At 41.3% G+C, this 15,372-nt stretch overlaps 1 protein-coding gene and 1 long non-coding RNA gene across 5 annotated transcripts in view; one reads left to right on the top strand and one right to left on the bottom strand.

Moving 5' to 3' along the window:
- SLC5A1 (solute carrier family 5 member 1) overlaps positions 1-15,372 on the bottom strand; it is a 140,505-nt gene that overhangs the window by 57,110 nt on the left and 68,023 nt on the right. For 2 of the 3 annotated variants that reach the window (XM_073886790.1, XM_073886789.1), the window contains exons 3-5: positions 4,024-4,128; positions 3,354-3,413; positions 2,017-2,121 (exon numbers count right to left, since the gene is read on the bottom strand). In XM_073886790.1, coding sequence (XP_073742891.1) covers positions 2,017-2,121; positions 3,354-3,413; positions 4,024-4,128 — 270 coding nt within the window. Of the gene's footprint in view, positions 1-2,016; positions 2,122-3,353; positions 3,414-4,023; positions 4,129-8,656; positions 8,737-15,372 lie in introns of those variants that run through there. The other variant, XM_073886791.1, reaches the window with a different exon arrangement.
- On the top strand, positions 4,094-13,728 carry LOC112813165 (uncharacterized). 2 transcript variants are annotated; one of them, XR_003205461.2, is made up of 3 exons: positions 4,094-4,152; positions 4,874-5,045; positions 13,664-13,728. It is a non-coding gene; the product is annotated as an uncharacterized lncRNA (long non-coding RNA). The 2 variants fall into 2 exon arrangements; XR_003205460.2 differs by lacking the exon at positions 13,664-13,728 and adding an exon at positions 8,600-8,735.

The following is a 15,372-nucleotide window of genomic DNA, read 5'->3' as shown; positions in this document are numbered from 1 at the left end:
GGAAAGAGCAGTGCTCTGGGAATCAGTCCCAATTCCAAGACAAAGTTCTATCAGCCCTATAGGCAAGAGCATGTTTACATTGAGTTGTATAAAAATGTGCAAGACCATTCGATAGGAAATAATCATCTCTTCAACAAATGGTGCTGAAAGAACTGGATAAACACATGCAAAAGAGTGAAGTTGAACCCCTGCCTCACATCATATACAAAAATTAACTCAAAATGGATCAAAGAACTAAATGTAAGAGCTAAAAGTATAAAACTCTTCAGAGAAAATATAGGGGTCAATCTTCATGATCTTGGATTTGGCAATGGATTCCTAGAAATGACAGCAAAAGTATAAGCAACAGAAATAAAAGTAGATAAATGGACTTCATCAAGATTTAAAACGTTTGTGCCTCAAAGGACATTATCAAGAAAATGAAAAAGAAAACCTACAGAATGAGGGAGAAATATTTGCAAATCCTTTATCTGATAAGGGTCTAGTACCCAGAACATATAAAAAATTCTTTCAACTTAACAACAAAAAAAGACAAACAATCCAATTAAAAAAAAAAAAAAGTATGTGCAGGTAGGCCAGGACTAGGGCTGGGAGGTAATGGTACAAAAGAGAAAAATAATTATGGTAAGCTGAAGATATAGATATTTCCTTTAAAGAAAGTATAGTCAAATACAATGTGTAGACTTCATTTAGATTCTGATTCAAAAAAATCAACTATAAGGAGACATTTTTTTATATAATCAGGAAAATCTGGATATGTACCAGGTATTAAACCACCTAAATTAGGAAATTCCTATAGATTTTGCTGTGTGATAATAGCATAATGGTTATGTTTTTTAAAAGTTGAAGATGTATTCTGAAGAAGTCACAGCGAAATGACATAATGTCTGGTATTTGACTTAAAATACTGCTGGGAAAAAAAGTAGAAGAAATGGATGAACAAGAATGACAAAATGATAATCATTATTAAAGCTGAGTGAAAAGTATTAGGTCCACAAGTGTTTATTATACTATTCTATCTCTGGGTATACATGTTCAAAATTTTCCAAAATAAAAAAAAATGCAAATGTTATTTAATATTGTTGTTGTCTTGGCTTTAAGTGATCAGGAAAATAAAAGCACTAGCAGCTGTTTTTTCAGCACACTACCTAGTTAGAGCAGAAGGCGCATTTCAGATGCAACCTGACTCAGATTTCATCCAGGACAGATCTTTTGCAAGATGCTGAGATTGATCCAATCTTACCTTTGGTGCTGGATAGAGAAGGACAAGAAAACAGAGGAAAATTGATCATACTCAATGAGAAAACTGGTAGAGCAGTGAGCGCTTTGTAACTCCCTATGTCTCAGAAAATGTCACTTTTCTCTCAACCCTTGGATTTGGCAATGGATTCTTAGAAATGACACAAAAAGCATGAGCAACATCAGAAAAAAAAAACAGATTAAAAAATAATAACAGACAAGAAGCCTTGTGTAATGAAAAGGACATTGAAGTGGAGCCAGAAGTTTGGGTTCTACTCCTGATTCAGGATCCTGAGCAAGTATTTTCAATTCCCAGTTTTCATTTCCCTGTCCATAAAAGAAGAGGGAGAATTTCTGAGGTCCCTTCAAGAGTTGTCACTGACTGCCCATGTCTAAGTGTATTAGAAACATCACCTAGAGCCAGATTCTGATCCCTTCAGGCACAAAGGCTCACAGCAAACTCTAAGATTGGAAGCAGCCTTCAGATATTGCTAATTCCCTTTCAGCCTTCTATTAAGAACAGTTTTCACTGAAACTCCTTGAACCTGTTTATGCTTTTAACCTTCCACGTGGTAGAGGGTAAGGAGTTCCATGTGTTGACTCCTTGATGCATGAAATAGGACTTTACCCTAAGGAGCAAGAAGACCTAAGGCACCAAGTTAATAGAAACAAATACTGCTGCCCCTTGGTGGGCCAATACGTGCTGAGGAGCAGGAGTGGGCAGGTAGACATTGGTCAGTAGACAGCTAATGCCAGTCCCCAGGGCAGTGGACTCACCGAGATCTTGGTTAAAATGTAGAGTAACAGGGACAGAATAGAGAGGTAGATCTGGATCCGCTTGCCTCCAAATCGTTTCCTCAGGTACTCTGGCATTGTCACCACCTGCATGGGATGTAAGAGAGGTCATTGCCAGCCAAAATGACCAGAAGACTCAGAGCAAACAGAGCAGTGGCATCCACCATGGCATCAGAAGTATGATCAAGGGTTAACCCTCATGGGTCAGAGAAGTCTATAAGGTAGCCAGATGACCCCCATTCTTCAATCCCATCTCAATCCCATATGCCCTACCCTTGCAGTGGTAGGGCATTATCCCAGGACACTGAAGGTGCTCAATAGACACTTTCTGTGTCTAAGTGAACACATCAATACATAACCAAGAAAGCAGATTTTTGCCCTGAAAGAGGAGGTGATAGATATGCATTCCTATACAGAGTGCCTACTGTGAACAAGACATCATACCAATGGTAGCATCTGTTCAGTGCACCAAATTGGCCAGGCTGGGTGTGTGCTTCACCTTGCCAAGGATTGTAGCTGCAGACCTGCTCAACTGTTCTCCCAGTTCCTTTCTGCAAATTCTGACTGTACTTCTGTCACATTCTCTCAACCCTGAGCCTACTGTCTTCTAGGATCACACACAAGGCACCAATAGTCCATGAGCCTCCAGAAGATGTAGAGTCTGCCCTGTGTTTTTTCTGTATTGCTTTCAGCTCCTAATGTAGGTATTCATTATATCTCACTAAACAGGTGCCACCAAAGCTGTCATATGTAAAATGTCAGAGAGATTTAGTCAAGAGACTGAGCATGCATTCGATAATTGAGGACCAGCTGCAAGAGCTACTGACATATGCAAATGAAGGGGAAATACAGTTATTTTTCTCATGCTGCTTCCCTTCCAGGAACAGAGGCACACAGCTATATACCATGAGCAAATGCATGGCAGTGCCTTGCAAGTGCACACCCAATGTGAGGGGACACGATGCTTAAGAGGGCTCTGAATAGAATGACGTTGTTTAGAGGGTCTCTTAGACAGTCAAGTCATGGCTGAGTGGATCTGTTGAATACCTCTAAAAGTAGCCAAAAATTTTATAACCTGGAAAAGAAAACCAAGGCACAGGTGTTCTCTGCCATTTATGCTATAAAGTCTCCTCTGTCCTTCAGGAGGATGGAGCTCATATTAAATATGTGTGTGTATTATACATATATTATATATATATATGATATGTGTATCATATATAATATGTGTATTATATATATATGTGTCTATATAGTGTGTATATATATATATGTGTGTGTATATATATAGCACAAAATAGAGTAACAGAGCAGATACTTACCCCAGCCTTAATGTAAATGGGAACAAATACCCAGCCCAAGACAACCACCCAAATCAGGGCCTGAAACAAACAAAAAAATAGGTAGAGTCAAACCAGGAGGAACCTTAGCCCATTCTGCTGCCTGCCCTCAAATAGTACAGGAAAATCACCAAGCATTTTCTCTTGGGGCTCTGGGGACAACTCCCTAAGTGGCCTTCAGAAACTGAAAGAGGGCTTTGCTGCCTGATTGGCCCACAGGAATGGTAGTTGGGCAATAGTGTAGAGCACCCCAGGGGGCTGTCCGCTGACATCATAGCTCCTTTTGCCTCTTCTCTGGTTTACAAGGAGTAAAATACCACTTAGAGAACTTTTAAATACTAATAATAATGATAATGGAAATCTGGTGGTAAGAATTTCCAAACCTCCAATATGGCCAAAAGGGTATAGGAGGATTTGGATTTTTAAGAGAAGAAAAAAACACTATTGCCATCATATCAGTGGTTTCCTCATGCTACTCTGTGGAGGGGAGCAGGACCATGGAGCTCCTGATGCTGTGCCCCTCCTCCAACTGCCTCAGATAGTGGCCCTGGTTGGTTCCCTAACACTTAGAGCATCTCTAAGCATAGATTAAACTGGATGACTGCTAAACGTCCTTCCAGCTCCAGGACACAGTGTCTCTGATGTAACTCACATTCCATTCAAAGCCTCCCATGGCGATGCCTGCAGCAGCTCCCGTCCCCGCCAGCCCCACAAAGTGGCCACTTCCAATGTTACTGGCAAAGAGAGATGCTCCAATCTGGAAACACAAAGGGAAAGTCTGGTAAGGACTCTCTATGTTCCACCAGGACACTCAGAGGTAGACCAAACAGGGAAGAGGCATGTCACCCACAAGAGGGACAAGACAGAGCAGAGGCAGGCTGGGAACTTGACTGCATGTCTGTAGGGATCACTGATTCACAAGGTGGATGTGGGGTCTTAGGTAATAGTGAAGATGAAAAGGAGAAGACTGGGGAAGAGGCAGTGTGTATCCCCAAAGCAGATCATCTTTGGGTCCTTTCTCAGCCCAATGGCCAATAACAAAGAAGACATGAGAAACCCCACAGCCCACCAAGCCTTCCTTATAAGTCTTCCAAAAGGCTGTCCGCTCAGAAGCAGGCCCTGTGCCATTCATCTCTGTCCTCCAACACTCCTGACAAAGGACTGGCTTCCAGTAAATGTGGACAGTTTTGATAAAAGGAATCATTTAAAGGACGTCTCTGGGCCTTAGTCCTCTCACTTATCAGAGAAGGCAGGGGTTAGAGCCTATAATTTACAGACAATTCCTAACTATTAAATCCTATGATCCCCACTGGATATCATATAAGACTGATGAATCACTGACCTCTGCCTCTGAAACCAATAATACATTATATGTTAATTGAATCTAAATAAAAAATTTTTTTAAATTCTATGATCCCATGTGCTCCCAAGTAACACGAGGTAGCTACTAATAATAACTCTCTAAATCAATATAGTATTTTTATTTTTTATTTTTTACAAAGGTTTCCTAGACTCCATGGACACATACACTGCATTTTTCAAGGATATACATATATCTAAATACATAGGTTAGAAGACAGATTGGAAGGATATATATTAAAAACCCAAGATTGGAAGCCTGGAAGGAAAAAGGAGAATGAGACTGTGAATGGGAGATGAAGGAGAAAACATCAGGTAAAACAAGAGAGGGATCTTGCACTAACTAATCATGATACTGTGCCATCAACTCAACTGTATCTGAAGTCCAAGAGAACTCTAGAAATTTCTAGAGTCCTTCTGTACCCAGGAGGAGAGGCATAGCACCATTTGAAAAGTACCAAACTGGTATAATTATCTCCATTTTTGCCGAGCAATGGGGGAAGGCTGGTAGTTATTTGTCGAATATCCCTGAGATGGAACAAATCTGGAACAAAACACAGAATGCTATTTTCCAAAAGACAGATTACTCCAAGAAACTGTCCTAACTATATCAGCCCCTATCCCCAATATAAGGCAATGGATGCTTAGTACCAAATAGTTAAGTCAGAGAAGGAGTTCCCTGAAGGCCAGGCCAGAAGGTGTCTGGAATGATAAGATAATCGTATAAAATTGCATTCATTAATTCACTCAATGAATATTAATTTAGTATCGACTCAATGTATCAAGCGCTCTTCTAGACCCTGGAGATTCCACTGTGAATAGCACAGACAAAATCCCTACTCTTCAGAAGCTTATATTCTAACAGAGGAAACATAAATAAATTTTTTATTTTTTTATTTTTTATTTTTATTTTTTTTTAGATTTTATTTATTTATTTGAGACAGAGAGAATGAGAGAGAGAGAGCACATGAGAGGGGGGAGGGTCAGAGGGAGAAGCAGACTCCCCGCTGAGCAGGTAGCCCGGTGCGGGACTCGATCCAGGGACTCCAGGATCATGACCTGAGCCGAAGGCAGTCGCTTAACCAACTGAGCCACCCAGGCGCCCCATAAATAAATTTTTTAAAAAGAGAGATCAGAGAATGACGAGTAGAGAGGATGTGATAGAATAACTAGTTTCAACTGGAGAGTCAGGAGATCCCTCTGTGTGGATGACCTCTAAGTTAAGATTGAAGTGATAAAAGAAGTCCACTATGTCAATATCAGAAAGAAAGTAGTCATAGTTGAGAAGCAAAAAGGCCAGAGTGGCTGGAGTGTGGTAGGCAAGGAAGAGGGTGTTGTGAGATGAGGCTGGGAAGCTGGGCAGGCATACATCATATAGGTCCTAGCAGGCAAGGATAGGAGGTTTGGATTTTATTCTAAGTGTGGGAAGCCACTAGAGGTTTTTTGGGGAGGGTGGGGGGTGGGGAGGCAGAGGGAGAGAGAGAATCTTAAGCAGGCTCCACGCCCAGCACATGAGCCCGACACAGGGTTCAATCTCACAACCCTGATATCATGACCTAAGCCAAAATCAAGAGTCAGATGCTCAACCAACTGAGCCACCCCGGCACCCCACTACTACAGTGTTTAGTCAGGGGAGGGACAGGACTTAATTTGCTTTTAAAGATTGTTCTCAAGCACATGGTGAATGTAGTGCTTGGGGCAAGGGGGAAAACAGAGAAACTGTAAGGGAAGCTAATGCTGTATCTACATTAGAGGACAGTGGCTTGGTCTCTGGTAGTAACAGTCAAGACAAAGGCAAGTGTAGAGACTGAAGAGTATTTTAGAAATAAAGTTGACAGGAGTCCTAAATCTAGGAATTACCCTTGACGGATCAGATGTGGGAAATAAGGGAGAGAGTAATCAAGAGTAACTCTAGATTCAGGACTTGAGTAGGTGGGTGCCATTTATTAAGAGGAAAATGGATCCATAGATGAGTGGATAAAGAAGATATGGTAAATATATATAATGGAATATTACTCTGCCATAACAAAAGAATGAAAACTTGTCATTTGCAACAACTTGAATGGACCTAGAGAGTATAATACCAAGTAAAATAAGTCAGTCAGAGAAAGACAAATATCATATGATTTCATTCATATGTGGAATTTAAGAAAAAACAAAACAAACAGAAAAAAGAGACAAAAAAATCACTCAAGTACAGAGAACAAATTGTTGATTGCCAGAGGGGAGGTTTCAGGGGATGAGTGAAATAGATAAAAGGGATTAAGTATACACTTATCTTGATGAGCACTGAGAGTTGTATAGAATTGTTGAATCATTGTATTGTATACCTAAAATTAATATAACGCTGTATTTAATTTTACTTGAAATTTTAAAAAGAAGGGGAAATTGGGAGGAAAGCAGGCTGTTCAGAGACATTCACTTCTTTCTCCTCAAAGCTTGGTAGGGCTAACAGTCCACTTTTAGTCGAATTCCCTTCTGCATGTAGCCTGCCTGCCCTGGCCCATTATCTTTTCATTTATCATCTCTCACTTGATAAATTATTAAGCCTAATGTTGTACTATTAAGGGCATAATTACCAGTAATGATTAACTGCCTTAGATTAACCTTAAGTTCCAGAAGTCTTCTCCAACAGCCCCCGCAAAGGGAAACACTGGACTTTAAGCAGTTGCAGGCTTTCCTGAGGTACTCCCTCACCATCTGATGGAATGGGGATCAGGAGAGCTTTGGGGTTACCACATGTCCTGCCCAGATTCAGTTAATTTCTGTCATGATCACTACTATTCTCCCAGTCACTTGCCCTGGCCTCATTCTGGACTTCCTCCCTTCACCCCATGGCCTTAACTCAATCATTTACCAAAACCCTGACTCTGCCTTCACAATGTTAAAGGCATCTAGCACTTCTTATACTGCCCTTATATAGGCTGTGATTATCTCTCAGCAGGCTTCTGGATGATCTCCAGTCTCCGCCTACCCACATGGCCAGTTCCACAAAGCACAACTCTGATCAAGCCACATTTCCGTATTCAAAGACCCTCCACAACCCCCAAATGGGCCTGCCAAGCAGTCTTCCTGGAAGTTCCAGGTTTAAAGATGTAGTCCTCGGGGTGCCTGGTGGCTCAGTTGGTTAAGCATTTGCCTTTGGCTCAGGTCAAAATCCCTGGGTCCTGGGATTGAGCCCTGCATCTGGCTCCCTGCTCAGTGGTGAGCCTGCTTCTCTCCCCGCCCCCAACTCATGTTCTTTCTCTCTCTCACTATCTCTCTCTCTCTTAAATAAATAAATAAAATCTTTTAAAAATCTATCAAAAAAAAAAAAGATGTAGTCCTAGGAATTCAACAAGATTTCAAGTTAAAATCCCCTCCAGTGAGAAGTATGAAATTAAAAAAATTAGAATTTGAATACTTTCTTGACCTCTTACTATCTGGGTGATCATAATATCTGTGAGCTTCAATCTTCTCTCATGACAGGGTTATTCAGGAGTCAAATGAGACTATGAATCAGTAATGACTGACATTTAGCCAGCCCTCAATCAGAGTCCTTTCTCTCCTCCAAGAGGACAAAGACAATTCATAAGACCTACAATGGACACTGTTATAGACTGAATTGTGTTCCCCCAAAATTTATGTGTTGTAGTCCTAACCTTCTAATGTGGCTTTATTTGGAGATAGGGTAATTAGGGAGGTAATTAAGGTTAAATTAAGTCATAAGGGTGGGGCCCTACTCTGATAGGACTTGTTCTTATAAGAGGAAGAGACACCATCTCTCTCTCTCTCTCCCCCCCTTCTCTCCCCCTCCCCCTCCCTCCCTCTGCCCCCTCTCCCTCTCTCCCTCTTTCCCCTCTCCCTCCCCCCTCCCATTCTCTACTCAGAAAAGAGGATGCACAGACAGGAGGTAGTCATCTACAAGCCAGAAAAAGAGGTCTCACCAGAAACCAACCCTGACAGCATCTTGATCTTGAGCTTCCAACCTCCAGAAATGTGGAAAAATAAATTTCTCTTGTTTAAGCCTCCGAGTCTATGGTATTTTGTTATGGCAGCCCAAGCAGACTAGTAACAGACACCACTGCTTTATCATTTCCACTCCCCTGCCAGGTTTTCACTCTGCCCTTCCTCCCACTAAAGCTCATTAACAATGCTTTCATCACTCTGATTTCCCAAACACTCTCTGTCCACTCCTCACCCACATTCATGCCCATTTGGGAATCACGCCCCATCCAGGGAGTGACCCGGTGACGTGAATAATCATGGCCTTCTCTATAATTTCCTCCCACCGTCCCTCTGAGTTCAGGATTTTAGACTTCATCTAAAATTCCCCCAGCTTGACCTTGCTTCTGACTAACTTCTTTCCAAGCCTTCCTCATCCCCTGATGGGATTCAGGAAGCTATTACAAGTTTTTAGATGGCTTTGCTGTAATTGTGCAAGTTGAGCTGGGTCTGACCACACCCAACAGGTTTGATAGCATGGTATTGGGGAAATAACATAATGTGACATCAAAAATGGCAAAAAGACTATGTTTTCCTTTGAATTTGGGGAAATTCATAATCACATTTTACTGCCTAAACTTCCTGCCCTAGAAAATTGGCAGGAGAGGAAATATATGGAGAAATTATAGAATCATAAGTCTTCCAGAGTTGTATGAACCCACAAACGTCACAGCTTGAATCCCCTCTGCAACAACCCCCTAAGTGATGGTCAGTTTCTGGACGTACACCTCTACTGACAGAGAGCTCCCCACTTTACAATGCAGCTGAAACCATAGAACAATTCTAGTGGTTAAAAAGTTCTTTCTACCTTGAGCTGAAATCTACCCATCTGGCTACTTCTGCCTTCTGGAGTGATACAGAACAAGTCAAATCTCTCTTCCACAAGCTAGCTCTTCCAATGTCTAAGGAAAGGGGTTGTGCCTACCCTCAAATCTTCTCTGGGCTAAGCTTCCTCTTCTCATAAGTCTAATCCCCACCGGCCATGGACTTGAATTTCATCAGAAATTACAGGCCTTCAAGGCTGTCTGCAACCCAGCCCCCTCCTCCTTCTCCATCCCCAGCAGCCTCTCCATACTGTTTCGTATCCCTTACACTCCACTAAATTACACTGACTCAGTTTCCTAGATATGCTCTGGGCTTTCCTACCTTCTGTTTCTATTTATGCCATTTCCCTCTGCTTGAATCTCCTCTCCATCAAACTCTGATGTCCCCAAAACACTGACCCAGTCTTCAAAAGGAATCCCAGTTCCATCTCTCCACTGACACCATTCAGAGGTGATCTCTTCCTCCTCTGATCTCTTACTCCCACTCCTTGTCTGTTGCACTCTCCTGGGGCATGACACTGCTTCTGCACAAGTGTTGCCCCCCACATATCTTCTAGTCCTCAAAGAGCATTTCTGCTTCTTTTCTTGCACGTGACAAGCATTCCATAAAAGTCTGCTGAGTGAGTGAGTGGGTTGGTGTATCAATTCCTAGGATGCTGGCAATCAAGTGCCTTGGAGTTGTATTTATTCCCACTGGCTGCATAGAGTTGGGACTCTTCATAGGGATGTGTTAAAGATGGCTCTCTCCTGAGGAAGAGGCAATAAACTTGGCCTGCTAGGCCCAGATGGTGCCCAGCAGAACAACGGGCATGCTAGGATTATGCACTACTCTGAGATGTTAATGTGGTGACCTGTAAGATCAGTGTTAGTAACAAGAAGACCTCAGCTGGAATCTGACCTTCTGGGTTAGTCCATCAAACAGGCAAGTAAATAGGTTCTCCCATATATTTCTGACATGAACATAATTCCAGAAAGTAGTTTGTTGGTACATATCAAAATCTCATCTCCTTCCACCATATGATCCTACTTTTAGTACTCTACCTTAAGCAAATTATCAGAAACACAAAGATTTATATATAAGAATTTCATTAGTATGTTCATTGCCATGTTATTTACAATACAGGAAAGTTTGGAAACAACATAAATGTCCAACAATGGGAAGACAACCGGCTAAATTAAGGTACATACCTGTGATGGAATATTACACAGCCATTAAAAATCATTGCTTTGAAGAATTTGTTATGATGGGAAGATGAAAGTGATAAAATGTCAAATAAAAAATAACATTCAAGGTTTTATAGAGAGAGATAGTGATAGAGATAAGGATATATCTCCAAGTTTAACAGTGGTTATCTTTGAAAGAGAAAATAATGAATGTGTTTTTGTGCCTTTTTTGTACTTTTCCAATCTTTCCACAATGAGTTTGTGTAATTTTATAAGCAGAACACAATTCTTTTTTTTTAATTTTTTTTTTAAGATTTTATTTATTTGCGAGAGAGAGAATGAGAGAGAGAGCGCGCGCGAGAGGGAAGAGGGTCAGAGGGAGAAGCAGACTCCCTGCCGAGCAGGGAGCCTGATGCAGGACTCGATCTCGGGACTCCAGGATCATGACCTGAGCCGAAGGCAGTCGCTTAACCGACTGAGCCGCCCAGGCGCCCCGCAGAACACAATTCTTTAAAACCTTTAACAATAAAGGGAAATCATTCCAGAACTGTCTCAGATTCACTTGCAGAGCCTGAGAACAAAGCATGCAGGGAAGTTATGTGTTTGTTGGGGGCAATATAAGAAAAGACATGAAAATGTCATTGAGGGCACCTGGGTGGCTCAGTTGGTTAAGCGACTGCCTTCGGCTCAGGTCATGATCCTGGAGTCCTGGGATCAAGTCCCACATCGGGCTCCCTGCTCAGCAGGGAGTCTGCTTCCCCTCTGACCCTCTTCCCTCTCATGCTATCTCTCATTCTCTCAAATAAAAAAAAATAAAATCTTAAAAAAAAAAAGAAAAAAAAAAGAAAATGTCATTGAATGCTACCTAAAAATTATGTTCTGTGTGACAGGAAAAAGAAAATAGGAACTATAGGGGACAGCCTATTTACTTGCCAACATCCAGTCATCTGATGTTAGAGCTGGAATTACCTTGGAAATAATTAAGGTCAACCTTGTTATTTTCAAAAGAAAACAAAATTATAGCCCAGGGGAAGAAAGTGATTCAAGTTTACATATAAATGTTATCTTTACTTCCGCAACTTTAATAAAGTAAGATAGTATGACACTCCAAACTACTAACCCAAGAGTCAAGAATTGCTTAAGGCAATGGACAACGTCTGTGTGTGTCTTCCTTGTTTCACCATCAGAGGCAGCTAAGGGATTTACAAAAAGTATCAATAATCATGCTTGAAAGCACAATTAAGTGGTATGGACCCCACTTTCTTCCCTTCCTTCTAAGCACACTGGGAGACTTCGAATCTTATTCTAATCTTGGCTCTGTCAAAACAAATTATATGACCATGAGCCAGTCACTTCCCTGTCTTGAGCCTCAGTTTCCTCCACTATAAAATGAGGATAAGAATCCTTAGCTTACCTCACAACAAGGTTCTCAGGCTTAAATGAGGTGACAAATATGAGACACCTTTAAGAAAGTTTTGCCCCTAGGGGCGCCTGGGTGGCTCAGTCGTTAAAGCATCTGCTTTGGGCTCAGGTCATGATCCCAGGATCCTGGGATGGAGCCTCATTGGGCTCCCTGCTTGGTGGGAAGCCTGCTTCTCCCTCTCCCACTCCCCTTGCTTGTGTTCCCTCTCTCTCTCTGTGTCTCTGTCAAATAAACAAATAAAAATCTTAAAAAAAAAAAAAAAAGAAAGAAAGTTTTGCCTCTGTATGAGGAAAGTGGCAGACGGGGACAAAAAAAAGAAAAAAAAGAAAGATAAGGGGGCATGTGATGTGATGAGCGCTGGGTGTTATACACAACTAATGAATCATTGAACATTACTTCAAAAATTAATGATGTATTATATGTTGGCAAATTGAAATTAAATTAAAAAAAAAAACAGTTCTGTTCCACAAAGGCATGCAATTCTGAAGAAATACTGATGATGCTTTTGTACAGCCCATGTTTTTATGGAGTTCCCTGAATTTCCTAAAAGAAACAGAGTGGTCGTTTTCTCTTAGAGGGAGCAAGATCTTCACAGCTCAATTGGAAAATACACTCAGTTAATTTCAGGAAACTGTTTTCTTTGTTAATGGACCATATAATACCCAGAATGTCCAGAGCTCTAGAGATGGCTTTTCAATTCCAACTTCTATCTTCCCTTTAAGGAATGATACAAGAATATCCCAGAGCCTCCTCTCCACCCTTTCTCTGGGCCGTGCTAGATGCTTGCCTTGAGATATCCTCAGACAATGGTTCTCAAACTGTAGCATGCATCAGAATCTACAGAATGTGGGTTTTTTTTTTAAGATTTTACTTATTTATTTGACAGAAAGAGAGACAGCAAGAGAGGGAACACAAGCAGGGAGAGTGGGAGAGGGAGAAGGCTTCCCGCTGAGCAGGGAGCCCAATATGGGACTCAATCCCAGGATCCTGGGATCATGCCCTGAGCCGAAGGCAGACGCTTAACGACTGAGCCACCCAGGCACCCCCAGAATCTAAAGTAAAAATACAGAACATATCTGAATTTCAGATAAACAAATTCAGTTTTAATAATATTATGTTCAAATATTGCATGAGACATTATACTAAAAAAGTATTCATTGTTTCTCTGAAATTCAGATTTAATTAGCCATCCTATATTTTTATTTGCTAAATCTGGCAACTCTAATCACAATCACCTGGAAATTTTGTTAAACCGCAGATGGTTGAATCCCATCCTTTCAACTTTCTGATTCAGTGGGTGTGGGTTGAAGCTGGAAATTTTGCCTTTCTAACTAGAGCCCAGGTCTTGCTGATGCTGCTGGTGTGGGTACCACAATTTGAGAGGCCTGTCCTGGGAGAATAAGAAAGGGAGAGGGATGACTAACTTTTACAGTGCCTCCTCTAGCCCAAGTGTGGGGCCAGGCACCCCATTCACTTTAACTTACATCATACTCACTATAGTCTGTGAGATAAGGATTATTCTCATCTTCATTTTACAGGTGAGAAGACTGAAGACCAGAACAGTGATTTGCCCAACGTCCCACAGCCAAACATGACCAACATCCAAGGGACAGAAGGGGAGGTCATAGCACCACTCTGACTTTCTTCCTTCTTCCCCAGACATTCCTTTCTGAGCATCCCTGAAGGGACACAGTCAGGTCAGACTCCCCTACCCATCTCACTGTAAATTTAAGAACAGCATGTGTATATCTCCATCATGCTTGTATTTCAGGTTCTTCCCTTATCCTCTGGGGAACTGGTCTCTATTCTGAATTAGTATTTGATTCCATTAAAGATATCTTTTCACAGGAGAGATTTGGAAAGATTTAATCTTTGACTCTTGCCATCTCTTAAGGATCACAATTCCTGGACTGGGACAGAAAAGAAGGTGGGGTTCATATATTCAGACCATTTTATTTCTGAGATTCTGGTAAATATTTAGACACATGCCTTGCTCCAGAGCCATCATAATCTCTGTTTACTTTACGTCAGCTTACGTCCTTCATGAACAATGGTAGCCATTCACTCATTATCTTCACAAATCTCTCTCCTTGCCCTACGAACCAAAAGGGCAGGAAATCAGGAAACCACTGCCAAGACTGGCATTTTCCCATGGGCTGTTGGCACAAAAGGCAGGTGAGGTCTTCTATTGGCATTTATAGGTCAAGGAAGCTAGAGACCAACCCTCTCACCAATTCAGATGGACTCATCCTTGGGATCATCAACAACTTGGGGTCCCTCACTCGAAGGGCCTGATTGATATGCATTGTCTCCCCTACACTGGCCTCCTTTCAGTTCCACAACTATCCCAAGATCCTTTCCACCTCAAGCTTTTGACCACTGTGTTCCTTCTGCTTGGAAGAATGGCTGCCTCCTGATCCTTCATGTCTCAGCCTAAATGCTCAATCCTCAGAAAGGTCTTTCCTGATCCTCTTACGTAGGTTGAGAAAGACCCCTTTCCTTCCCTCTCACCCTTGACTCAAATACACTTCCTTCTTAACACTTACCACTATTTGTGATTTTGGATATATTTTGTAAGAATGTGTCACACACACACTAATATATGCCAGCACCTAACACAGAATGTGGCACATAGTAGGTAATCAACATGTAAATATAGAATGAAATAATAGCAATGCATAAATGGATAAATGAATTCACAGTTTAAGAAGGAAGATCTGGAGATGAGATACAATAATAATGATGATGGGGGCGACTGTCTGGCTCAGTCCATAGAGTATATTACTCTTGATCTCAGGGTCATGAGTTTTAGCCCCACATTGGGTGTAGAGATTACTTAAAGAAATGATGATGATGATGATGATGATATTAAGAATAGCCAACTTGGGTAGTACTAATTATGTAGTGTTGTAAAAGATTTATGTATTTTAATTAACTGAATCCTCAAAACAACTCCATAAGATAGGTGTTATGTTCTCTATTTTTCAGTTGAGGAAACAAGCACAGAGAGGTTAAGTAACTCACCCAAGGCTACAAAGCTAGGAATGGGGGAACTGGGGTTCAAAACAAAGCAGCCTGGCTCCAGGACCCATGGTCTTGGTTCCAACTCTAAATCACCTCCTTAATATAAAATTTACTCAAAGAGAAACATATAGCTCTAGGTGACCTAAAATGTGCCATGCCAATGGTAGAAATGGAAAGCTCAGATACATTTCTAACATGAATAATCCAAAGTCTTCATCTTAAC

Source organism: Callorhinus ursinus, unplaced genomic scaffold, assembly GCF_003265705.2.
Source record: "Callorhinus ursinus isolate GAN/ISIS: 27379988/994484 unplaced genomic scaffold, GSC_fseal_2.0 scaffold72, whole genome shotgun sequence".
NCBI classification, from domain to species: Eukaryota; Metazoa; Chordata; class Mammalia; order Carnivora; family Otariidae; genus Callorhinus; species Callorhinus ursinus.
The sequence above is the reverse complement of the archived record's forward strand: the minus strand, read 5'-3'. Positions and strand labels throughout refer to the sequence as shown.